The following is a 27,559-nucleotide window of genomic DNA, read 5'->3' on the forward strand; positions in this document are numbered from 1 at the left end:
CCTGGTGGCCTCGTTTACGCACCGCGCCAGGTACTCACTTGAGGCTGAACGGACCTAGGGGAGGGGGACAGGGGCCGGTTCAGATGATCGTCACTCGCGTGAGCGGAAATCGAACTGGGGTCGCAGGGTTCCCTAGCGCAGCGCGCTAACCGCCACACTTACTCCTCCCCGCAGATACACAGACAGAGGCCTCCCATATACCCCGAACAGACTGCTGGGGCAAGTGCTGGTAGCGACACACAGGCGACACACCCGCCCCAGACGGAAGCTCCGTGCGGGAATCCCCGCGCTCTGTGATGATGATGGAGTTACTGATGGAGTTGGGTGGATGGGGAGAGACTCGCGCAAGCATTGGAGAGTGGGCGTGTTGGGGTGGAAGGACGACAGAAGGAATGGTCTCCCCCCCCACCCATCCTCTCTCTCTCTCTGTGTGTGGTGCGGGCGAGCGCTGACAATCCTTGCCCAATTACGCTCTCCACTCACATCCAGAGATTTCATTGGGCAGGAGGCGCGGGAGGCAGCCGCACGCACAAACCATGGAAGGGCCCAACAGCAGCATCAGCAGCAGCATCATCAGCAGCGTTGCCTAGTCCACGACCCCGCCCCGGGCAAGCGACATCGCGTGAGACTCGCACACCGCCGTGTCAATGGCCAAAGCAGCACGAGCGGAGCGCTGAGGTCGGCCCGAGTTTTACAACTTCACGTCCGATGCGCAATTAAAGTAACCACTTCTCTTCTCTCGCACCGCCCCCTCCACCCCACACACACACAACCCAGCGTCTCACTCCCTCTCGATTTTATTTCCCCTCTCGTAATTTATCGAGTCCTTGCCACCACCACCACCTCCTCGTCGTCGTTCCCTTCACCCCCCCCGCCCCGCCGCTGCAACGCTACCCCCTCCCAACACCCCACCCCCCTTAATTATCGGCTGCTAGCTCACTCAAGCACTCCACCTTAATTGGACCTCCTCGTTCGAGGGGGCGAGCGGTGCGTGATGAGCCGGGGAGGCGCGACGTCGCAGTGGCCGGGCGCGGTGCCGCGAGCGGCGGCTGCCGCCGCTGTCACCGCCGCACTCGCGGGCGTTTAGCACCGACCAGGGAGGGGGATGCCGGACATGGCAGACCGTGTCACCGACACGCGGGCGCTGCCGAGTAGCAAGGCTTCCTCTTCCTTCTTCAGCATCGCCCGCCTCCTGCCGGACACCGAGGCGAGTCGCCCGGCCAGCCGAGCATCTCCCGACCCGGACTCACTGTCGTGCCCGAACGAGCCCGAGTCGCCCGTCATCACCACGACGACCGCGACTATCGTCAACAACAACAACAACAACCGCGGCAGTGTCAACAACCACGCCGCCAACACCACTGTTAGCAGCAGCAGCGGCAGCAGCGGCAGCGAGGAGGAGAAGACGGACGACGCGGAGCTCGCGGGCTGCGCTGACGACAGAGAAAAGGGAGCAGGGAGCAAGGCAAGCGACGGCGGCGGAGATGCGAAGGAGGACGCGGACGGATCGAAGGGTGACAAGCCACCCTTCAGCTACAACGCGCTCATCATGATGGCCATCCGGCAGAGCCCCGAGAAGCGACTCACGCTGAGCGGCATCTACGAGTACATCATGCACAACTTCCCCTACTACCGGCAGAACAAGCAGGGCTGGCAGAACTCGATCCGGCACAACCTGAGCCTCAACAAGTGCTTCGTGAAGGTGCCGCGCCACTACGACGACCCTGGCAAGGGCAACTACTGGATGCTCGACCCGTCGAGCGACGACGTCTTCATCGGCGGGCGCACGGGCAAACTCCGGCGGCGCTCCGCGGTGTCTCCGCGCGGCAAGCTGCAGCTCGCCTGCCGACGCAACCCCTACCTGGCCACGGCGGGGTTGGCCCTGAGAGCCCCTCCACGCTTCTCAGCGCACGACTTGGCGCTCATGGACCGCGCGGGGTCGCTTTACTGGTCTGTGTCGCCGCTGCTGCCTCTGCATTCTCATTTCGCCGGCTCCATGCTCGGCTACGGAGGTGCAAGTGGCGGTGGTGGTGGTGCGGGTGGTGGTGGATGCCCGGGATATCCCGCGAGTAACCACGCAGCAGGTCCGTACAGCCCGCTGCAGTTGGTGCAACCTCAGAGCTGCGCGGACGCGGCCGGGCAGACCTTCAACTTGTCCGCGGCGAACGCGCAGGGCCTCTGCCTCGGACGTTTGGGTGGCGGCCATCAGGAGCTCGTTGAGCACTTGGGTCTGCAGTCATTCATGCAGCAGCAGCAGCACCACGGCTCAGCTGCAGCGGCGGCGGCGGCGGCGGCAGCGGCCGTAGCCGCTTGCGGATCGACACCGGTGGTGCCTTGCGGTGGGAGCCCGAGCGGCTGCTCTCTGCACAGCAGCACCGGCGCGAACGGGCCAGCGGCTTCCCCCGGGTTCATCCACGTGGGCCCGGGCACCGGCTACCGCCTGGCGGGGCACCTGGGGCTCGGCAGTTCTGCTCTGCAGCAAGGCTTAGCTGCCCACCACCACCACCATCATCACCACTCGACTGTCGCGGGGCACAGGCAGGCGCACTCGCCGTCACTCATGGGCTTCCCTGGTGCCGGACTGCAGTCGGCTTATTTCGGACACTGAGGAAGATATCCCAGCGCGTAAGTCAGACTCTTGCGTAAAAATCAACAGACATCCCACGTTACTGTGTTTTTTGTTACAAATATGCAAAAATAATAATAACAACGCAGATTTGAAGCGAGGGTTCACTGACGCGGTCATTGAATGTTGCTGTCGAGTGGTCTCGGAATAGAAGCGACGCTCGCTTCGGGCAGTGCACGGGGGTGTGAGGACACAGTGACAACAACACATTGGACGAGTTGTCGTCCTGTGCTCACTTACGCCAGTCCTTTGCAACATTTATCAGACCAGGACTAAAACTGGTCAAGTTTTTATATTATATATATCATATGTAACATAAGCCCTTTGTAAATTAATTGCTGGATGAAGGCCTCCCTCTCTAAGGCACGGGGGCTGTTTGACCATACTTCACCACACTGGTCAGTGCGGGTTTGTGAAGGTGGAGGATGGGGGGAGTACTAATACCAGTTTCTTACATCCCTCTCCGCTCACGTTAACCGTGATCGAGAGTCCAAATCAGATCGCCCGAACTACGTAGCCTAATGTCCGAATGAACTACTGGTCTGTCGCTTCGCAACCCTCTAAGAGTTTTAATTGTGATTTTAATAGTGATTTTAATCGTGATATAACCCCATCTCCACCCCCCATGGATCGTTCCGAAGTCGGAGCTGCTGTTTCTCCAGACCGCTCGTAAACAGCGACTATTGATCGCATATAAATATGTACCTATGTAATGTATGATGTGCTGCAGCATAATGCGGTTATCAACGCTGCAGACTCTTACACAAAGCCACACGTTTACGAGTCGCTTGCACTCATGCATGGGACGTGGTGGTGGTGATGATGATTGTGATTATTACTGTTACAATGGTTGTTATTGTTGTTGTTATTTTTTGTTGTTGAAACTTTCAAGAGTGATTGGCACGTTTTCCTTTTTTTCTGCCGTCCGTCGATTTCTTACCACCGAGTCACGGGCAAGATATTATGTAGCGTAAATAAGCATGTATATATATAAAACGCTAATGTGCAATGTTTTTTTTTGGTTGTTGTTGCTGCAAAAGAAATTCATATATTAAACAAAAACAACAAAACAGCACCAAGGCGGGTACCACGTTCTATCGTTTCCCATACCGATATGTTCGCCGAACTTAAAATTAATTAATTGTTATTGCACGGTGCGTAATATAATTCTAAGGACGCAGTGGCGTAAGCGTAATGCGCACAGTTCTTAGAATAGCAACTTCCGTTGGTTTCCATACGAACAGAGAGCAGTGACATATTTAAGTGCAGGACTTGCTATATCCAATAGACACAGACATATAGTATTAAAATGCCTTTCTCGGGTTAAAACAGTGTTCAACTCGTGTATACTTCCCTGCAGGTTGCGTTCACGAGCGCGTGTGGATGAACACGCAGGGCATCTTTCTAAGATGTGTTTTTAAACAAAAATAAATAAACATGGATCCATCCACACACGTTTCAAACTCACTGATTATCGCGTTCTCATATTATATGTAGGCATGTGTGTGTGTGTATATGTGTGCGCACATGTTAATGCGCTGAAAGTGTACGGCCCTATTTGTAAATTCACTGCTGGATGAATGTGGAGGCTTTTCACGCGCCGGGTCGGTCTTTAGGCGGGGTAATTGGACCGGGGGCGGGGGGGCTTGTTTGACCATACTTCACCACGGTGGTGTTAGTTCGGGTTGGTAACAAGGGCGGGTCGGTAGGTGTGTGTCCAGGATGGGTTCATAGTTTTGCAGTGCGCTGCACCCACCATGAATATTGATACAATTTCGCGTGAAATTATTTCATGAATGCACTGCCTTTAAAATGTTTACTTCAATTATTATGCATGACCGACCGTATTTGCATGTAGGTGCAATACATACGTTATTGTGTATATTATAGATGCATATAGCAGCATATTAAATCATAAATAAATAATCAAGCAACAAAATAATATATACATTTTTAGTCCATCAGCCTTATGAGCCATCTGTGGCAATGTTTCCCAGCCCCATTTGTTTAAAATAACTTTCTTACACGATCCGACTTTACATATTCTATAGGTAGGTACATGGTGTAAATTACTAGAGTTATACACGTGTAGAATATTTTAAAAGACACTCTCGTCAGCACATTTCTTAGAGAGATGCGATTTTGACTTTCAGGAACGATTTGCAAAATAATCGCATCGGATAATCTCCTGAGAAGCATTGGCTTAGGTATGGAGTGTAGTTGTGAAAGGCCATTCAAAATACTGTACGAACTATGTGCATGAACCACTCAATGTGCACCCACTACGTGTGTGGACGTGCCTGTATAATTAACGTTAAAGGAAATGGCTTTAAGGGAAGCACAAACCACTGCTTTTATTCTTACAAAAATGTGTCTCTGTGTCGTAAGTCTATGGGCAATGTTAGTCTAAGGGAAATGTAAGTCTATGGGAAATGTTAGTATATGGGCAATGCTAGTCTATGGGCAATCTTCTTGGTTCTTTCGGTAAAGTCACGTAGAAGGAAAATAATAAAATAATAAAAATAAAACATAATAAAATACAATTTGTGAAGAACCAAGATGAATCCCTGCAGTCACGAAAGCTTTAAATCGAAATCTATGTGCAGTGTTAGTCTATGGGAATGTTAGTCTATGGGCAATGTAAGTCTATGGGCAATGCTAGTATATGGGCAATGTTAGTATATGGGCAATGTAAGTCTATGGGCAGTGTTAGTCTATGGGCAATGTAAGTCTATGGGCAGTGTTAGTCTATGGGCAATGTTAGTCTACGGACAATGTAAGTCGAAAGGCAATGCTAGTATATGGGCAATGTAAGTCTATGGGCAGTGTTAGTCTATGGGCAATGTTAGTCTATGGGCAATGTTAGTATCTGGGCAATCTTAGTTTATGGGCAATGTTAATCTATGGACACTGTTAGTCTATGGGCGATGTGAGTCTATGGGCAATTTAAGTCTATAGGCAATATTAGTCTATGGGCAATGTTAGTCTATGGGCAATGTTAGTTGAAGGGCACTGTTAGTTTATGGGCAATGTTAGTCTATGGGCAATGTTAGTCTATGGGCAATGTTAATCTATGGACACTGTTAGTCTATGGGCAATATTAGTCTAGGGGCAATGTTAGTCTATGGGCAATGTTAGTCTATCGATCTCTCAAAGGCGTTCCCGATCCGCGATGTTTGCTCCAGAACTTTTGCATTCGGCGCTCCCCCTCAGTGGCATCGAGTTGTTGTTGGAATTGCTTGTGGTGTTACTTGATTCGCTGCCCTCCCCGGCTAAGTGTACCTATAATTTGCAGTTATTAGAAAGCGACAATTGTTAATTATATCACTAAAGCGCTCTATGGCAATGTGTGCGCACACATTCATCTGGTCGGCTGAAGTAGGGGGCACGTGACGAGTAGCAACAGCTGTAGCGAGAGATGGATACTGGACGTGGTGTGTCGGGCATGCTTAAGTATTGATACGCATGCTTATGCATAAATATACATGCTTATGCATTAATATACACGCTTAAGTATTGATACACATGCTCATGTATTGATATAGGTACATGTATTAATACGCACGCGTATAGAACTCGGGTCAAGATTGTGCTACTGCAGCATTAACAATGGTGGCGGGCGGGGGGGGGGGGTCTTCCCGTGCCTTCGACCATTGCTCGTAGTTCCACTCCCCGCTTGATTTCATCGCCGAGCGAGGATCTCCCTCGCGTGGCGCAGCGTCGGTGCCGTCCGCACACTGGGGCTCCTCGGGGCTCCTGTTGCCGTGTCCCCGCGTCAAACCGCGTGCCTGCCCGTTGCCCTTGTCATGAGGGAGCGGTGGTGCAGCGGTCAGCGCCGCGCTGCGCTACGAGCCCGACCACCCCGACTTCGAATCGCGCTCATGTGCCAACACCAGCGACGATTATCTGAAACCGGTCTTGCCCCCCCCAGGTCGACTCAGCAGCAATGTGTAGTGAAACATCGTCAAAGGTGGCCTGGCGTTGCGTTGGCCACACACACCCCCTTGTGTGCAGAGGTGCTACTCGCGATGAGAACTTCCCCAACAGTCTTTTGAAGCTATACACGGGGGGGGGGGGGGGGGCTTTGTCTTTCTTGCCTTCACGTCGCCCGTACCGAAAGTTGTGCACGATGTTGACAACGCGGTTGTGAGAGGAGTCGTTTTGTGAATGCGCATCTTACGGTCTGGTACATTGGTGGTGGTGGTGGGTGGGGGGGAGCGAGGTTTACTTTGACCACACGGCTGGCAAAATCTATCACCTCGCCTTGGTTTGATTTGCTTGCTTTCCCGGTGATGGTGGTTATGATGATGATGGTGGTGATGTTGATTATGATGATGGTGTTGATTATGATGTTGATGGTGGTGATGTTGATTATGATGATGGTGTTGATTATGATGATGATGGTGGTGATGTTGATTTTGATGATGATGGTGGTGATGTTGATTATGATGTTGATTATGATTATGGTGGTGGTGATGTTCATTATGATGATGATGGTGGTGATGTTAATTATGATGTTGATTATGGTGGTGATGTTGATTATGATGATGGTGCATTAGGGCATCGGCACATTTTCGCCAACGCGTTAAAGCACCTCCGTATACCTATGCCAGGTGTTCAAATGTAGACCCCCCCCCCCCCCCCCCCCGATGGCGTTTTGGAGAATTGTGTGTTATACGGCACGATGCCCGGCGGTTTTTTTCTTTTCATGCACTCGATGGCAGCTTCGTCGATGAGCTGAAACGTCGGACATCGCGCCGAGCAACACGCGGTAGCACAACTAGGAGAGACACGCCGCGCAGAGCTGTCCAGCACAGTCGAGGACACCGGCGTTGAAGAGGTGGCATTTATAAAAACAACAACAACTATTTATAACAATCTCTGTCTTGTAATGGCTAGCCGACTAAGAGACGTACACGCGTGTGCGGTTTAATTTTTGCGTGACGGTCTTAAATGCGGGCGGGCTTTGCTCGCTTTTTATTGACTCTAGCGTCACACTCCACGATAGGTTAATCGTCCACGTACCTACACTTTCCCGGTTATGGTGGTTATGATGGTAGTCACGAAAACTTCAAATCTAGAATTCCACGTACCTGTTGCGGTGTGTGCGTGTCGGTGTGTGCGTGTCGGTGTGTGCGTGTCGGGGTGTGTGCGTGTCGGGTGTGTGCGTGTCGGTGTGTGCGTGTCGGTGTGTGCGTGTCGGTGTGTGCGTGTCGGCGTGTGTGCATGTCAGTGTGTGCGTGTCGGTGCGTGTCGGTGTGCGCATGTCGGGTGTGTGCGTGTCGGGTGTGTGCATGTCGGTGTGTGCCTGTCGGTGTGTGTCGGTGTGCGCATGTCGGGTGTGTGTATGTCGGGTGTGTGCGTGTCGGTGTGTGACCGCAGGTCATCGTGAGACTTGCAGCAAATTTGTCCAGAACGTTGCGGTAAACGCCACCCTATGAGCGAAACTATATAATCACATTTCGCGTCGCCGTAATATGTTTGGAGGGAACCAACCGTTGTTGGATTTTCCCAGATACACAGTAAGTATAAACCCAGCCGTGCGTTTTCTTTTGTATGCCAAGTTTCAGCTGTTCTAACCCTTATGGAACATCGTATGAAGGTACATCAGTCAACTGAAGCCAAACCCGTGCGCATGCAGTGTCGGGCGTGGTTGCTGGCCAACCCACCCTCTCGTGTGCCGTTCCGGCCGTATTTTAGGTGCTGCCCGCTAACAGCACTTGCCCCAACGCTCTGTTGAGGCTATGCGGGGGATCCTTGTATGTTTTTCTTACACCACGTGCACAGAACGCATACGTGCCAGTACCCGCGTTGTGCATAGCCGCAGTGGCTTCCGATATTAGGAAGCAACTTGAGCTATGTACTTGTAAATCTAGATTAAAAAACAAATTTCTTTAGAACTGCTTTTTGTGTTTAGTTTGTTGTCCTTAGCCCGAGCCTCCGAATATCACGGTTGGCTACGCACAGTGCGAAAAGAATATAACAACAACAGTCACAGGTGTAGAAACTAACAACAAATATACCCCCCCCCCCAAATCAAGACATTTGACATCATTGATTAAATAACACATGCTGTTTTTGTTATACTAAATATCTACCAGTGACTCATAGAGCAGGCTACGTTTTGTTTGAGTTAATATGAATTACTGTAACTTTACAACGCGTTTCGTGAAGAGTTTATTACTGGAAATGGTCGCTCTATGTATTGAGTTCACAAAGCAGCGTCTGACGTTTGGAATGACTCCAGTAACGATTTGGCAGCACGTATCGGTATGAACATCTAACGGCGTCGTATGCCTCCACTATATATGGAAGTACGTCTGCGTACGGTGCGAAAGAAGTTCAAAGTACATATTCACACATTAATATGTATTCACCTTGTATGTGCAAAGTGCATATTTTTGTTATTAACTGACACTGCCTTTGTTAATCCACTGCTGGACAAAGACCATCCCATTCAGTGGCTATTATATACAGTTTAATGTTTGACCATACTTCACCACGTTGGTTAATAATGGTTTGTGAAGGGTCGGGGAGGGGGGAAGCGTGGGGCCGCTTGAGTTATCACTCGTCACTGATGTTAGCCGTGGCCGGTAATCGAACTCAAGTCACCGGATCAGCATTGTGGTGCGCTAACCACTGCGCCACCGCTCCACCATTAAAAGCGCACGCACGACAACACGTGTGTTAGAATACTGTAACATGCGATCACAGAGTACGAGTTACCATGGCTATGACTTAATAGTATGATGTAAAGAGACGACGATAATATTATTGTTTGACTGGAAGTCTAAGGCCTAAGCCAGCACGCGGTCGTGACTCAGACTATGGACAGTATGTGTGCGTTAAGTGTAGGCATGCAAGTATAGACCTTCTGCACCAGGGTGGTGAAGTATGGTCAAACAAACCCGCGTGACCGACACGGCGCCGAGAGGCATCACACCCAGTAGTGGATTTACACATTACTCTCCATAATAGCGATCATCTTGTCAGTAGGGTGCCAATTTTAAGGAATTGGCTAAATGTAATGTTTCACATCCACTCTAGTCTCGTATAATAATATGGCGAGCGTGCTATGTGGTCGTGGAGTGTCGCCATAATGTGGGGGGAAGGAGGGGGAACTGAAGCAACCCAGAGGCAGTTCATCTGCTTGGTTTTTTCGGTAAAGTCACGTAGAAGGGAAATAATAAAATAATAAAAATAAAACATAATAAAATAAAATTCTCACGACGTTTCGGCCACAACGCAAGCAGCCGCCCTCAGGTGAAGAACAGGGCTGTCGGAAAGACAGCGTCTGAAATTTCAGAAATATTATTTTATTATGTTTTATTTTTATTACTTTATTATTTTCCTTTTACGTGACTTTACCGAAAGAACCAAGATGATGAATCCCTGCAGTCACGAAAGCTTTAAATAAAAATCCAGAGGCAGTTGTTTACGGGACTTCACCCTGCCGACGAGGCTCAGGGGGCATTCGGAACCCGTCTCTTTTGGAGTTGTTCTGCGCTTGAACCAACATTGCTGGGGAATGGCCGGTTCAGAAATCCCATTGACTGATTGACTTTTACTCGCATTTTATGTCCCTGATTTGTTTGATGGTGAAACGTGGCTATTCGGATATGTAGGCATGTTGAACTTCTTTCGCACCGTACGTTAGCCAACCGTGTTCATCTGAGGTGCTGGTGAAGTAGAACAAACTAACCACGAAATCAGTTCCAAAGAAATGAGTTTCCAATGGATGTGTGTGTGTGTGTTCGTTGTTGCCTCTCTCCCCAACCCGTACTAACCATCGTGGTGAAATATGGCCAACCAAAGCCCCATTACCGACACGGTCTGTCAGATGCCTCCATCCAGAATTCATAACAAACAATGTTAACAGACGTCAATCAATGACAGCGTTGCCTTAAAAGGCAACAATATATTTATATAAATGGCGCTTCTTTAGGCAATCACCTCTTTTCCACAGCTTGTGTGAATTTCATCTCAACTCAAGCGCTGGCCATCGTGACCTTACTTGCGTTCACTGTAGAGGTCACGGTTTCATGTAGTGTAACCGCTGTGTATGTCATTTACATCAGCAATACCTCACTCACCACGCTGGTCAGTTTGGGTCCAAGTGGTCACCGAGGAGCGGTTTACATATGAATAGCCACTGTTGATAGCCGTGGCCGGGAGTCTATCTCAGGCAGCTGCGTTTATAGCGCATTACGCAAGTCGCTGCCCCACCGTTTGCCACTCCCCCTACCTCCCTCGCCCCCCCCCCTCTCCCCGTCCACAGTTCCACATCGGGCACCATATATGAACCTTTGTATTGACTCCACGCGTTGGCATTATTAGTGGTCGAATTATATGGTAGCTGGGGAAAAACAACAACATTCAATATCAGAGTCATTAACACGAAATAATAACAGTGAAACTTCAGCAATCGGGTTTCACGGATAGAGATAAATGGCATAGCGACGTTTCGAGCCATCGCCCTGCTTCAAGTCCGTGAGAGGCAACAGTCTATTCTCACGTGGGTGGTTGTCCGAAAAGTCACGTGATTATAGCTATATATATACAATTAATGATAGCGATATAGATATAATTAAGATGTAGACATTACTCTTTGGTTCTTTCGGTAAAGTCACGTAGATAGAAAATCGAACTTGGGGTAGCCGAGTTCACAGAGTGCGGTGCGCCAACCACCGTCCCACCACTCCTGCACCTCGTACGATATCGCCCACAGGGGAAAACATAAATCCAAGCCGATAGTCTCGGGGAGGGGATGAATTTAAACCCATGCAGAGCATCAACTTACTTGTGCACCATACTTCGCCATGTGCGGCACGAGCGATATGAGAGTGAGGTTTTCTGGAATTATATTGGGCGTATATATACGTAGAGATGTGTATACATATGACGCTTGCTGTGCGTGCACAAGCCCCCAAAGACACCCAAAACGCAAAGCAAGCACAAACAAACAACCAGCGCTGTTGAAGTTGCAATAGACAGCCGTCAAATACGAATGCCGTCGGTGTTGTGAGATGTATCGGCTCCATCATTGTGGTCATAATGGTACTGTCGCTAATGCGGCGAGGCCTTGCACTTGTTTTTAAAAAAAGTATTTAACAAGCGTAGGCGTGTGTGTTATACGTTGTGTGTGTGTGTCACGAGTATTTGTACAAAACAAAAACGTGTGTTCTTTTTACACACCAAGTAGGCAAAGTGGTACTTCTGTGAGTACATGATCTCGGAGATCCCCGTATAGCCTCAAACAGACTGCTGGGGCAAGTGCTGTTAGCGAGCACCTATGAAGGCCGGCACGGCACACGAGGGGGTGGGTGTGCCAGCATCACGCCCAACACACACACACGTACAACACAAATCATTAATATATACTGCCATTTAAAAATGGCAGTATATATTGGTATATATTTACAAATATTTCCAAACATGTGTTTTGACACGAAGCACAGTGGTATCGCACCACCAGTGTTTGTCAAGCAACGTAATATAGAGTTACTATATATACGGCACGTAATAATATTAACGATCCATGCGTATTATCACTCCAGGGGAGTCTCAATGAGTCTTAAGGCGCCTTTATTTCTTGATTTCATTCAGGAGAGTCCTGCGCTGGGATGCTTTGGCCAAATTCCATTGACGGGAGTCGATGCACGTGTCGCGGGCCGCGAAGTTCGTTAAAAATAAATGCGTCGCATCATTCATGAGTAAAGAAAATCTTCATATTATAGAAACATTGGTTCGTAATAATACAACTATTTAAACATATGATAACGAAACAGAAGAGTCCTGCTTTTATATGTAAATGTAATTGAATATATGCTGCTGCGTTGGACAGTTGTGTGCCTCCGACAGACATCTCCAATCGACAGATATCTCTAAATGACAGATATCTCTAATTGTGATGGTAACAATTGACGTATAATGCATGGCATGTGTGTGTGTGTACAATAGCGGTAGTGTAGTGGTTAGCGATCTGCATGCGCTACGAACCTGGCGACCTAAGATTGATCCCCGCTCACGGTTAACATCAGTGACGAATATCTGAACCGGTCCTCGGTCTCCTCTAGGTCGACTCAGCCTCAAATTAATACCTGATGCAGTGTGTAAAAACATCGCCACTGGGGGTAGACAAAGGCGGTCGGGCGTGGTGCTGGTGACCCCCCCCCCCTCCTTGTGTACCGTGCCGGCCTTCATAGGTGCTCGCTTAACAGCACTTGTCCCACAAGTCTGTGAAGGCTATACGGGGGATCTTTGTCTTTGTGCATTGATGTGCAGCACCTTTGTAAGATAGTGGATGCGCGACTGCCCGCGTTCCTACCGCAATGGAGTGATATATTGTCTTCAAAGACGTACACCGCTTAGCCCCCATCAAGCTAAGTAATTAGTTACAATTACTTTGATTCACAATTGGTTTCTTCAGGGTGAGGTCGTGTACACAACGCGTGTCGTAAACCTCCATCCGTGCCGGTAGCGCTGCTGAAGCAGTACGCTGCGAGCCTGTAATATATTCGGCGCGTTTAATTCACGTGGCATTATGGGTGGAGAAGGGTGTACGACACACATTTTTTTCACGACCTAACCCAAAAGAAACCGATTATGAATCATGACATTCAATCGTGAAAGCCTTCGTATAAAATTAGAATGATTGTTATTCTTGGTAGAAGGGAAATAATACAAATATAAAACAATACGCGACTTTACCGAAAGAACCAAGAATATTAATCCCTGCAGTCATGAAAGCTTTAAATCAAAAATTTAGAATGATTGTATTAACACAATTCCTAGCGATGTGTTATTTTCGTATACATCGTGTAAGCGTGATGTGGCGTATCTTGAAAACAAATAACGTGTTGGTTTTGTGGATAGTTACAATTAAATTCGCTCAACTTATTGATTGTGTTCTATTTCTACAGATGCATATAGACCAGGGATGACTTTTATTAACCCCGACAGCACTCAGTATCTAATTTCCGACTTTTACTCGGTGCCTAATCTAAATGATAATAACGATGACAATGATTTACCAACGAAAGTCTTCATCGAGTCTTGAGACTATTTGATCAAGAGGGTCCTGGGTGTTGAACGCTTGGTCAACATCACGAATTGACTGCCTTGGCTTGGTGTCGGATGGAAATCTGGAGTGCCCCGAGAAAAACCCACAACGAAAACGAGGTGATAACGACTCAACACTCCTCACAGATAGATTAAATCTTCAGACTGGCCCAACGCATTCAAAACTATATGTACACACACACACGTATATGGGAAGTGAGTGCATGGCTGTACTGACATCTTGCGGTTGTCACCTTAGTTCGTAAGGGGTTCGTTTATGCTTATATACAGTCCTGTGCGTGTTAACTTGAGGCTTTGTGAATCCCGTTGCTGGGTGATTATCTCCACATGCCGTTGTCGGTCACGGGCGTTGTTTGACCATACTTCACCAAACTTCACCACACCTCACCACACTTCACCATACTTCACAACACTTCACCACACTTCACCACACTTCACCATACTTCACCATACTTCACCACACTTCACCATACTTCACACTTCACCACACTTCACCACACTTCACCACACTTCACCATACTTCACACTTCACCATACTTCACACTTCACCACACTTCACCACACTTCACCACACTTCACCATACTTCACCATACTTCACACTTCACCACACTTCACCACACTTCACCACACTTCACCACACCTCGCCATACTTCACCATACTTCACACTTCACCATACTTCACCACACTTCACCACACTTCACCATACTTCACACTTCACCATACTTCACCACACTTCACCACACTTCACCATACTTCACCACACTTCACCACACTTCACCACACTTCGCCATACTTCGCCATATTTCACCACACTTCACCATACTTCACCATACTTCACCATACTTCACCACACTTCACCATACTTCACACTTCACCATACTTCACCACACTTCACAACACTTCACCATGCTCCACCATACTTCACCATACTTCACCACACTTCACCAAACTTCACCACACTTCACCACACTTCACCACACTTCATCACATGTTGACGCTTTCGTGACTGCAGGAATTAATATTCTTTGGGTATTTCGGTAAAGTCACGTAGATAGGTACAAAGAAAATAACAAAAAAATCTACGACGTTTCGATCGCAACACAAGCGATCGTCATCAGGAAAAAGGGGGGGGGAGGGCTGATGACGACCGCTTGTGTTGCGATCGAAACGTCGTAGATTTTTTTATAATTTTCTTTGAACATATCTACGTAACTTTGCCGAAAGACCCAAAGAATATACTTCGTCTTTGTGTAGCCTTAAAAAGGGCATCGACAAATAATAGACGATGTTTCTGCAAAATGGCCCTGCTTCATAGCACATTATATATATGCGAATTAATTAATGGACGATTTCGTGTTACACGCGTGAAAGCGAGACCCGGGAGCCTATCGAGAAACCCCCCAAGCGCACTCCGAATACAGCGTCCGTTTAAAGTGTAACATTGGTAATTATTTTCGTACGCGATGTTTTCCAAAGTACAACACGAGGCGGCTCTAGGAGCTGTAACCGAGAGGGCGTCGAGGGAGTGCAGTGCGAGATGCTTCCAAGTGTGGCTCACATCCTCGATATAGCCAGCAACAGCTTAGACGCGTGTGTACACACTCACTCACATCAGTGTCTTCAACAACAGGTTTTCTCTTTCTCGCCGCCAATAACGCGTGAGGTCTGCGTTAAAGGTTGCACTGTTATTCCATCTGAAAGCGCGGAGTGAATTCATGACCGTCAGTCACGACCATTCAATCGATCCACTGCTGGATGAATGTCTTCCCGATCCGTAGCGATATCGCTAAACCATCCTGCGATGTAACGAGAAGGGAATTTAACTTACTCCCAGTTTTCAGATTCCCTCTGCCACACGTACGCGTCGGTGTTGTTAATCCCCTTAATGGCAGATGTATCACGTTCAAGACACGCACGCTACTATTTCAAGACATCTGTTTTTACATTTCCATCCCAGTTTTTTTTCGCCGACTCTCTCCATTGTTAATGCTTGAGCATCACTCAAACACACGTCCGAGTGAGGGACCACACGCATTACCTTCTTGCACTGTCACGTGCCGGTACATTTCAGCTGCTCTGACATTTCCCACGACGGGAAATGTCATTAACCAACGCTGCTGTCACACCGCACCTTTGGAGCAGTCTCCCAGAACACGTGGAACATCATGGGGACCAACGTTGGGTCAATGTTAAAGCGAACGTTCGACCAACGTTTGGGCCCAACGTTGCTCCGACGATTCCGGTCACATACCAACGTTGTCTCATCGTTAGCACGTTTACTGGATTACTGTCGTATTGAAAATACTCAGAATGCTGTACAGAAGCGGTGATACAACTTGGTACAGAGTTGTTGTTGGATTCCACAAACTCTGAGCAGCGGTCTGCCACTCTCTTGCAAGTATCTAAAAACAGGTTCGCCAAATACCCTCGTATGTGTGCTATCGTGTGATTAATTAGATAACAAGAATTGGGGGTTTCAACCAAAAGTCTAACGTAAAATATGTTATTTTTAGTAACGTTGTCAACAAAACAGTTTATCCGCCACGATATTAAAATGCCGTATCATTGATACAATTATGTTTGGATCGGTTAAATTGTATTATTATTATTAATGCAATTTTCCTACACATGGATGAGCGTGACCGAACGCTGAACGTGTTAATGATTGTTCGAGGAGGGCGAGAGGACACGTGCTTATGCTTGTTATAGTATCGAGAAAAGTCCGAACACCGATACAGAGTAACAAAACAACACAACTCAACACATTCATAAATACCACTGTGGCCGTAAAATGAATTTATATATAAAATAGACGACGTTAAGGGCAATAGGAAGACAGACAAGTGACTATTTCGCTGTGGCCTCTCTATATGCCCCTGTGTTATTGACGTATGCGTTGCGTTATTATAATAATTATTATTGTTGTTGTTTGTACTTGTGCACCACTGCCAATGCAGCAGCACCATCATCACCAAATTACTTATTTAACTGTAAACAACAATATACTTAAATAGTCTCGATGTTAACTCCCTGGCCTTATATTCAGGAGCGTGGTGGGTTCGATACCGACCCTGACGCCTGCTGCTGTATAATATAATTGGAGTTTGCGTGTCTCTCTCTCTCATCACCATCATTATCACGGTGGCTAGGAGATGTTAACTACCTCGCCTGGTGCACAAGAGGTCGTGGGTTCGATCCCGACCCTGACGCCTGCTGCTGTATATTTGGAGTTTGCGTGTCTCTCTCTCCCTGTGGTCGCGTGGATTTTTCTCCGGGTCCTTCGGTTTTTCTCTCTACATTTAGAAACTCGCGTTAAGAGTATTTGTCTACTTTAAATTTTCACGTGGTGAGCCGCCACTTCGTTGAGCTATCATTTGTGGCCAGGTCGCTTCTGAAAAAGAGATATGTATCGTTTAGTGGGCCTTACCTGGTAAAAAAATAAAAATAGGAAGTCAGCTGAAAGTTCTTACACGAACTGATTTAAGATTTCGATTTAAAGCTTTCGTGACTGCAGGGATTCATCTTCTTGGTTCTTTCGGTAAAGTCACGTAGAAGGGAAATAATACAATAATAAAATAAAACAATAAAATACAATTCCCACGACGTTTCGGCCACAACGCAAGCAGCCGTCCTCAGGTGAAGAACAGGGCTGTCGGAAAGACAGCGTCTGATTCACAATTAATTTGTTTGGGTCAGATCGCATAAGTAATACGTGTGTCGTAAACCCTCCTCCACCAGACACAGCCAGGTATTAACGCCGTCACGTGAACAAACGTACGGACGTCATCACTGATTCAGCGGCACCGCCAACGTTGGAGAGCGAGCCACGACGTTTAACAATCGGGTGCGACGTTTCGCCGGCAGTTACAACCAGCAACATCAGGCAGTTGCCAGAGAGTATTTTTCCAAACACTTGTGTGCCTTTGCGATGATCGCTTATCAATGAATCAACTCAGCTACCACGGAGTGTGACGCCAAAGCCGAGAGAAAGCGAGCGACACCCGTCTACCGCATTTGGGTGTAACGTGTAAGGTGTCGCCGATGCTGGCTGCTATGTTCGCCACTTTATTTGTATACATGCAGTATATATATTGTGAGGGGAGGGGGAGTGGTGGGGCAGTGGTTAGCGCATTTCTAACGACCGAAGATCAATTGCCGACCACGGCTAACGTCAGTGGCGATCTATATCTGAGCCACCAGTTCCTAACCCACCAAACACATTTTTTTGACCAACCCGTACGTGCCAGATAGTCCAGACAAATCTTGCTACTGGTTTCCATAGCTGGGAATCGAACTTAGGTGGCCGCGATCAATGCGATTGCATCAAGTCGTGTTGTGAAGGAAGATAGATATTTTAAATTCGAATGTTCAGCTGTACGGGATGATTTTATGTGGTCCACTGCAGCCACTAGTGGCCGCTATGCATTCATCGCAACGTAAAAAAACAATCGATTTTTTTTCATTGCGACACATCCTACTTAAGAGGCAAACCGTATTGACCAAAATGGGGAAGTATGGCGAAGTAACCCAGAAAACAACAAGCCGCACATCTTGTGAGGGGTGGGGGGGGGGGCTCATCCAGCAGTGGATTGACAAAGATCTGAATTGAACGGGCGTGGGGAAAAGAGTCAAGGCGGTCGAATTGGCACCAACTCTTCACAGACCACGAGGTCCTCGCTGACGACGGCACTGGGGGCGGTTTCTGTCTTCCAAGATTTGATTGACAGCTGTACGCAGAGCTGGCTGGACACGCACAACGTGGGCTACGGTCGCGATACCAAAGCGCCTCCGATGAGCACGGTTGGCTAACGTACGGTGCGAAAGAAGTTTACTATTCATACATGCGTGCAGCTCAGTCGAACTTAACAGGCTACAGCAACCCGGCCCGCGGCTTTATTTCACTCGGCCCGCAGATACTTTTAACACGGCCAGCAAACCATATTGATCCGTCACTGCATTTTGGTCGCACCAATCTGACATTTGGAGGGGAATATTTTTTACCAATGATTTATATACATATTTAAATGAAATACAGTATTTTCAGTCCATCTCTGTTACTTCCAGAGTTTCTTACAAGTGACTAAGATGTACGTGTGCGTCGTGTCGCGGTCAGCGCGCTGCACTACGAGTTCGATTCCCGCTCACGGCCAACACCAGTGACGATTATCTGAACCGGTCCTGGGCTTGCCCTAGGTTAACTCAGTCTCAAATGAGTATCTCGTGCGATTTGTAAAAAAACATTTCCACTAGGGTAGACAAAGGCGACCGGGCATGGTGCTGGCCACCAACCCCCTCGTGCGCCTTGTCGGCCTTCGTAGGTGCTAGCTAACAGCACTTGCCCCAACCGTTTGCTAAGGCTATACGGGGGATCTTTGTCTTTACTCTTAGGTTTTTTTCGTTAAAGTCACGTAGGTAAAAAATAAAAATAAGAAATAAAAATAATATAAATAAAATAATAAATCACGACGTTTAGGAGGCAACACAAGTCTCCGTCATCAGGTGGGACCGTCACAGCTAAATTTACTGTATCAATTAAATGATACAGTAATCAAGTAGATTTCCCCAGCTAATCCTATAGGGTACCGGGGGCAAGTGCGAGCATCGTTTGAGGTCGGCTCTGGCACTTGAAAGTGTGGGGAGGTCATAACTTTAGATCTGGACGCCTTCATCTCGTCATTGCCGATGTCACGTACACAGCTCAACAACAACAACAACCATTCGCCACTAAGTGGCGGTGACGTTACCACGACGCTTGTGCCAGGCCATGTGCACCTTGAGGCTATCACGTGAAGTGTCGAACGCCCGCTGGCAGGTCACGGGGCAGACCCAGCAGGTGCCACGGGTCGACTGACACACACACACCATGTTACTCATTTAAGGCTTAGTCAACCTAGAAGAGGCCCACGACAGGTTCAGAAAAATCTCGCTACTCTTATCCTTCGCTAGAACTCGAACCTAGGCGGCCGGGATCAATGTGCATGCATCGCGCTGTTCAGGAATATATTTGTTTTAAAATAGTTTTGGAATGTAAAGTGGAATACGATAGGATTACGTGATCCACTGCAGCCACGTGTGGCCGCTGTACATTGATCATCGCGTGAAAAAAGAGAGTCGATCATTGAATATCGACATATCGGAGAATGCACACATCATGCGTAAGTACCAACCCGCAGCGACCAGAATGATGAAGTATGGTGAAATACAACCCCTGCGACCCGCACGGCGTGGCGGATAGGGGGGTAAGCAATCATCCAGCAGTGGAATGACACCCAAGGGCTTGCACGTGCGCACTTTACTGCAAATAATTGTTTTTTTTAAAATTCCGCAAAAAATGCGACGGCACCCGACTTCTCGCCACTAGGGGTCCCTCTCTACCGACCAGAGGGGGCAATACGAAAATGATCTTAAGATTTTAATTCGATACGAGTTTGGCGAAGAGCGCTTTTCGCAGCGCACTGCCAACATCCCAGCCAGCAAACGTGAGTGGGCCAAGTGACGCACCGAAGGGATGATGGACGACTGGTTGAGAATAGGTCCCCCTTGGACGGAGTGGCAGCCGATGAGCCGAGAGAGAAGGCCCCGTCCATGGACGGGACGGAGCCATTCAATGAAATCTCAAGCACGCGATGGATGGGTTGGATTGCAGAAACCGACTTGGGGAGGCCTTTATCTACCAGTGGATTTATGGTGGCTGATATTCGTGAATATTGTGCGTTTTGGACTGATAAAGAGACGACACACGACGGTGTCTTTAAACGCTGCACGTTAAGGGGGTGTGCTCGTAGGTCAGTAGCAAGAGTGCAGGCGGTGCAACTGCACAGGGGCCCACGGGCCGAACGGGGGGGGGGGGCCCTAGAGATGCCCCCCCCCCCCAACCACGCAACGCCACCGTCGTTACGAATCAAATACTGCAGTAGTTCTTGAAATAATTCACGTGTTGATGTTGGTGGGTTTCCCTATAACGTTTCTAAACTCTCATGTTTGTTTGACTTGGGCTAAGGCATCGTTTAATTTGCTCCCCTGGCCATAACACGACCGCCAGCGTGAATACAAACAACCCTAAACAATAACAACAATAATCCTGCTGTTTGTTTATCCAGAAACGTTGCAGAGCCTTGAGGGTAATTTTCAGCTCCGTTGTGAATTGGGATGTTTGGACAATGCCATGTAAACAAGTGTGATATTATTTATTTGCGTAACAATGTAACGTGCTACTTACGCTATTTACACAGCGAAGCTTCGCTGAGTTTCACGGTCATTCTATGCAAGAGGCTCCTGCATTTAAAAATAATAATATCTATATATTTAAAAACTAGCATTACTACCCAACTTCGCCCGGAGCTTGGATTAACCACGCCCGGCCGCCTTTGTCTCCCCAGTGGCGATGTTCACACACCACACCAGTTACTCGTTTGAGGCTGAGTCGACCTAGGGGAGGCCCAGGACCGGTTAAAATAATCGTCACCGGTGGTGGCCGTGAGCGGGATTCGAACTCGGGTCGCCGCGCTAACCACTACACTACAATGCGTTACGCTTACACGTGCGCGGGTCACGTGACAGATGTGACGTCACAGTTCACTTGCCGTGCAAACAATCTATGCATTATTGAGCCCGCCCCCCCCTCCAAAAAAAAAGTGTATCTTTATAATGTTTGCATGGTGTACAGTCTGGAAAGTACCCACATGGCAAAATTCAAGTTTGTTGCATGTCGGGAAGTACGCTAAACATTTTGAACAGACACACATATTCACAAGTTTGCCTTGTATATATATGGAGATGATGTTTTACACATGGGGAGGAAATCAGAGTCCTGTGTCTGGAGAAATTCCACCACGCATAGGAGGAGAACACCCTGCATCCCACTTGCTGTACTGCAGTCCCATGGCCACTTCCAAAGCGGGGTAGGAGGTTGCACAGAGCTGCTTGATCCATCCAGCCCGATACCTCCAGAGCCTGCCCTGGTTATTTTAAATAATGTCGAGTGCTTGACAATATATTGATCATAGCTGATGATCAATTCGTTATTTAATGTCAGGTATAAATTGAGTCAATTAGTTCTTAGGTTTTTTCGGTAAAGTCACGTAGGTAAAAATAATATAATAATAAAACAATAAATGAAAATAACTAAATTAAATCACGACGTTTCAGAAGCAACACAAGGCTCTGTCAAATCGCGTCGTGATTTAATTGAGTTATTTTCATTTATTATTATTTTATTTTATTATGTTATTTTATTATTATTATTACATTTTTTTTTACCTACGTGACTTTACCGAAAAAACCTAAGAGTATGAATCCTTGTAGTCACGAAAGCTTCAAATCTAGAATTATATCATGATAATATTATTAAATCTAGAATGAGTCAATTCGTTCATATAATGAGTAAATTTTCACGAGGTCATACCAGGACCCATCTCAAGTCTCATAACAGCGCCAACTAACCAATCAGAATAAGAAAATGACATCTTTACAGCGCTTAATTTTAATCGCAAACAGTTCGGAACTCAGTTATGGGGGATTAATTTGGCACGCCACATCCATCATGTGAATATGGGGAAACAATACTATAGGATTATTCTGGATAAGCTTAACTTATGCTCTCGTGAAAAGTATCGCCTAATACAGATTATCCGGACTCGGAGCCTGCCTAGATTATCTCGCCTTCAAGCCAGCCGACTCCGAAGCGAGGCTGTAGATGATTATTAAGCAAGCACTGCCTCTATATCACAGTGGAGACAGAGGCAAGGATAATACATTGACTTGGAGTGAACTCACACAATTATCTATATTTGTAAAATCCCAGCCCCCTGCTTGTTTGCATTACTTTTTTTTTAAACGTTATACAAATCCACTTTTTTTTAAATATAGCTACTCGCACACATTTTTGGGATAGTTTTAAAGCCCCTCGTCTGAGGGTGTGTAAGATTTAAAAAAAATATTCTACAATCATCGCGTTGCCGAGTTATGTGGACTACGTAATTCAAATCCCCCTTGACGCTAACGAGCTTATGCGCTTTAGGAAATCAAATGTCTCTTTGCTTGTCAGCGAGGGCCAACCGTCGGCCTAGCGACAGGCGTCACTGGCAACGGTGTCCTTAGCAACGGTGTCCCTAGCAACGATGTCCCTAGCAACGGTGTCCCTAGCAACGGTGTCCAAGGCAACGGCTGGACCAGGAAGTCATAGGAGAGCATCAGGGAGCTTGGTGAGAGCTGCTGGGTGGAATGATTCATAGAATGAGTAAAGAATGAACAAGATTATTAGTGCACGAGGTAATAATTAGAGGGATTAGTGATTTAATTAAATGAGAATGAGTAATAGAAATTAGTGATTGAATGAGGTAAGAGTGAGAATGAATGAGAGGTATTAGTGAATGAGGTTAGCATGAAGGATACAATTAAGTGATTGAATGAGGGAAGAATGATAGACATTTTCCTCAATAACGTTTTGGTTAAATCTCACAACTGTCATATGTTATATGTGTTGTGAAATTCACCAACTGGCCCTTAAAATCCCTCACGTGCAATGTAAAATCACGAAAGCTTGAAAGCAAGATCAAATATTTTGCTGTTCGTCCGAACAAAACGTCTGTAGATGAGAAGGAATAAATGAGTGAATGAACGGATGGAGAGGTTTAAGCGAGGGAGGAATGGTGAGAATGGGTGAGAATGAATGAGAGGCATGATTGTGTGAGAGATGCATAAGTAAATGATGAAGGAATGGGTGAATGAGTGTGAAACAAGTGAGTAAGTATAACAGTGAAGTTGATAGTTGTGTGGTAAAGTGTTCAAAAGTTCCGTGAAGAAACGGTGTGGTAGTGTATACATGTACTTTGGTGATGTAGTGTAAGGATGTATTGTATATTTCAGGGGTGTGCTTTAGTGTTGTGATGCAGTGTGGTGGCGTGGTGGAGTCGTGCAATGTCGTGGTGCGGTGCATTCGTGTCGTGGTGTTGGGGGGTCGATAAACTTCTGAGTGTTAGGAGAGAGTCGTGTGTGTGGTGAGTGTGTGGTGAGTGTGTGGGGAGTGTGTGGGGAGTGTTTGAGAGTCGTCAGCAGACGAGGGATGGATCCAATGGTGAAGATAACTCTCCACCACCCGACACGGCCAATCAGCACATGTTTTACTGTTTGGCTGTGTCGGCTGGTGGAGGGTTACGACACATTTATAAATAATGCGATCTAAACCCAAAAACCTATATTATGAAGAATATTAAACTGAAGATAACCCCAATCTTAATTTTGGAGCTTTCGTGACTGCAAGAATTATTCTTTGGTTTTTTCGGTAAAGTCACGTATAAAAATAAAATAATAAATTAAATAATAGCATACGACGTTTCGATTGCAACACAAGCAATCATCATCAGGTATAATGAAATAGCGACATAGAATATAACCAGAAAACTATAGACAGACATATAAGCAGACAGATATCACCAAGATACATAGAGAGAGCAACCCAGGTACAGAGAGAGGTGATCGTCTCTGTGGGGTGGCCTTAAATAGACAGAGGGGGGCGGAGGCAGAGAGAGGGAGGGGGTAGGGAAAACATAACAATGTATATGGTTATTGACATGTAAATGTAAATGTTTTCCCTACCCCCTCCCTCTCTCTGCCTCCGCCCCCCTCTGTCTATTTAAGGCCACCCCACAGAGACGATCACCTCTCTCTGTACCTGGGTTCCTCTCTCTATGTATCTTGGTGATATCTGTCTGCTTATATGTCTGTCTATAGTTTTCTGGTTATATTCTATGTCGCTATTTCATTATACCTGATGATGATTGCTTGTGTTGCAATCGAAACGTCGTATGCTATTATTTAATTTATTATTTTATTTTTATACGTGACTTTACCGAAAAAAACAAAGAATGAAGATAACCCCGTCTGTAGCAGGACATGCCCTCTCGTTTAATAATTACAAAAACAAAACCCTTGATTGTAATCCTGCGACAAATGACTGCGGGCATGCGTGCGCTAATCTATCTCGTATATCCGGATCTAAGCTGCGGCCACACAAAAAAAAAGTCTCTGCCAGTGATATTATGACCGCATTGTATTTACCGATGGCACACGAGGCCAGCCGTGACCTGTGGGAGCAGTCGAGATGCGAGATGATTGTAGTGGTGCCCTCCTTTCTTTTACTCGGGACTCTTAGCGATATGAGCCCCATGATGTTCACCTGTGGGGCGGCAATTAACGCCGACGGAGTCATCGTTACACGTTGATTAGGCAATTGGAGTGAGACCTTAATGTGTTGTTTTTTTTATTATTGAAGGCGTTAAATAAATTTCCTTTCCAGAAGTGGGACCGGCTTGGGTTTGCTTGGGGGTTGAAGGCGGCCACCGCTGAGATTCTGGGTTCAAATCTGGGTTTCAAAGATGCCCTGGGTTAAGCCGGGTTCTTAAATCAATCGAGTTTATTGGTTGAATGATTACACAAGCGCACGCATTACAATGTGGTCTATTTGTTTAATTGATTTGGGCTTATCCGGCTGCGACTATTAAAATCTCAGATTGATTGCCACGCGACGAACGCCGATGGCAGTGCATGAACAAGGAGTTTTATACAGAGGAAGGTTTAACAAAGTTGTTTCTGGCACGTCGCCTTCTGAGGTTCGTTGTCCGACAGGCAATGTGGTAACACCGCTCGATGCGCTCGTTCATCTTTTAATAATTCTCTTCATTGAGAATAACAAAAAATACAAAACAACAATTGGTCGGCACAAGATTAATGCGCGAAACGAGGCTGCCGCGAAGCGAAGTTTTGAATCGACATGCGGACTTTCTGGATAAACTCGCGAGAAAGTGCTTCTCGCATACAGAAAGGAGATCGTGACTGAGTGATGTAAAATGTTCTAGAAGCGTTAGAGAGCTGACATGTGTTTTAAACGTTAAGCCTGGCTCATGCTATTAAGTATTCTTAAAATACCAAAACCTACAGTTGGAAATTGACCCCCCCCCCCCAAAAAAAAATATTAATTAGATTTACTCCGAAAGGAAGATCAACACCTGCTTCTAAAGTCTGTGTTTGTTCCGTGGTAAGCACTTAACGAGATCACTTTAAGAACCGAGTAGATTCGTCTCCCGTTGAGTATGACGCCAATGGCGATGTAAAGCAGACAAAGGCTGGTGGCTATAGCAGGTCTACGAAGAAACACGGTGAAAATACGCGATCAAAGTGCCCTTGATAGGTGGAGATTGGAGGTCGGGGCCGCTACGGATATCCACACAGAGACCCGCACTGACTCGTCACTCCTGATAACAGAACACTTAGCGCGACTTCACATTACAACGATTTACAAACTAAAGAAATGTATGGTTTGACACATTGGCCACGGTGAACGTGTACTCATTCATTCGACTCACAAGGTTCGTCTAAACTTCTTAAACCACTGCCAGTCTCGTCTTGCTGAAGAAACGAACGAGTTTGAACATCATCGTCATCATCAGTGAACCAAGTAACTCGCCTATCGTGCGGTGAAACGCTGGAGCCAGTTGACAAAGGAGCGAATCCCTCTGCCATTTTATAGTCTACAGAGATATGATAATGATAACACGTATTATTATTAATAATTTATATATTATGAAGAATGTTCTTGTCCTGTATACTCATTCAATTCAGGTCTCCCTGACGGTAGTGGAATGCACGGTATTGGGTAATGTAACATCTGCGATGATTCTGCTTTGGTGGTGGTGCACAAGCACAACTAAGAGCAACAAAACCATCAACACATTCGACACTTACACTGTGTGCGTGTGTGTTTGTGTGTGTGAGGAGCGGTGGCGCAGTGGTTAGTGCACTGCGCTACAAACCCAGCGACCCAAGTTCAATTCCCGCTCATGGCCACCAACAGTGACGATTATCTGCACCGGTCCCGGGCCTCCCCTAGGTCCACTCAGCGGTAATTACCGCTCAAGGCTACAGCGGCATCGTCAGTGGCGATCGACTGCCTGGGACACCATCATCTTCGCCAACCAGCACTGGCCAGCGTGGAAGGATGGCGAAACAATCCGCAGGAACGACACGGCTTGTGGAGGCCTTCATCGAGCAGAAGATTGACAGACGGCTGTACATTGTACGTGCTGTGTGCACTCACATGGTCGACTTACATCTTACTGTCGTGCATTGACAGCCAGCCCATGCGTTTTTATAAACACGCACGGACGCTGAAAATGCAAAACGATTCCGCGCGTAGCCTCAACAAGACTGTAGGGGCAAGTGCTGTTAGCGAGCACCTATGAAGAGGCCGGCACGGCACACGAGGGGGTGGATGGCCAGCATCACGCCTGGCCGCCTTTGTCTCCCTCGTGGCGATGTTTACACGCCGCACTAGGTACTCATCTGAGGCTGAGTCGCCGGGTTCGTAGCGGTGCGTAGCGCAAACCGCTGCACCACCGCTCCCCGCAAAGACGCTCACTCATGTGCACGCGCGCGCGCACTCCGACACACCGCAGTGACCCGTGGTGTCTGCAAAAGCGCTGCTGCGTGCTGCTGCGTGATGCTGCTGTGTGTGCTGCTGCGTGCTGCTGCTGCGTGCTGCTGTGTGTGCTGCTGCGTGATGCTGCTGTGTGTGCTGCTGCGTGATGCTGCTGCGTGCTGCTGTGTGTGCTGCTGCGTGATGCTGCTGTGTGTGCTGCTGTGTGTGCTGCTGCGTGCTGCTGTGTGCTGTTGTGTGCTGCTGCTGTGTGTTCAAGTGTGTGCTTGTGTGTGCTGCTGCGTGCTGCTGCTGCGTGCTGCTGCTGTGTGCTGCTGTGTGTGCTGCTGCGTGCTGCTGCTTGTGCTGCTGCTGTGTGCTGCTGCGTGCTGCTGCGTGCTGCTGTGTGTGCTGCTGCGTGCTGCTGCTGCGTGCTGC

General features: G+C 47.4%; 1 protein-coding gene across 3 annotated transcripts; it reads left to right on the forward strand.

Annotated features, from left to right (window-relative positions):
- Nucleotides 1-441: 441 nt before the first annotated feature.
- LOC133342385 (forkhead box protein G1-like) lies at nucleotides 442-27,251 on the forward strand. 3 transcript variants are annotated; one of them, XM_061551522.1, is made up of 2 exons: nucleotides 442-2,625; nucleotides 26,597-27,251. In XM_061551522.1, the coding sequence occupies exon 1, from the start codon at nucleotides 1,106-1,108 to the stop codon at nucleotides 2,606-2,608; it is 1,503 nt and encodes a 500-aa protein (XP_061407506.1). In that variant the 5' UTR covers nucleotides 442-1,105; the 3' UTR covers nucleotides 2,609-2,625; nucleotides 26,597-27,251. The 3 variants fall into 3 exon arrangements, 2 of the variants coding, with proteins under 2 accessions (XP_061407506.1, XP_061407507.1); XM_061551523.1 differs by lacking the exon at nucleotides 26,597-27,251 and adding an exon at nucleotides 3,987-4,015; XR_009755124.1 differs by lacking the exon at nucleotides 442-2,625 and adding an exon at nucleotides 22,878-22,913.
- The last annotated feature ends 308 nt before the right edge of the window (nucleotides 27,252-27,559 follow it).

This window comes from Lethenteron reissneri, chromosome 14 (genome assembly GCF_015708825.2).
Source record: "Lethenteron reissneri isolate LAM-NWPU_2019-01 chromosome 14, ASM1570882v1, whole genome shotgun sequence".
NCBI classification, from domain to species: Eukaryota; Metazoa; Chordata; class Hyperoartia; order Petromyzontiformes; family Petromyzontidae; genus Lethenteron; species Lethenteron reissneri.

What these genes read in the sequence shown, in the direction of transcription:
- LOC133342385 (XM_061551522.1), top strand. Translation starts at nt 1,106, where the DNA reads ATGCCGGACATGGCAGACCGTGTCACCGACACGCGGGCGCTGCCGAGT.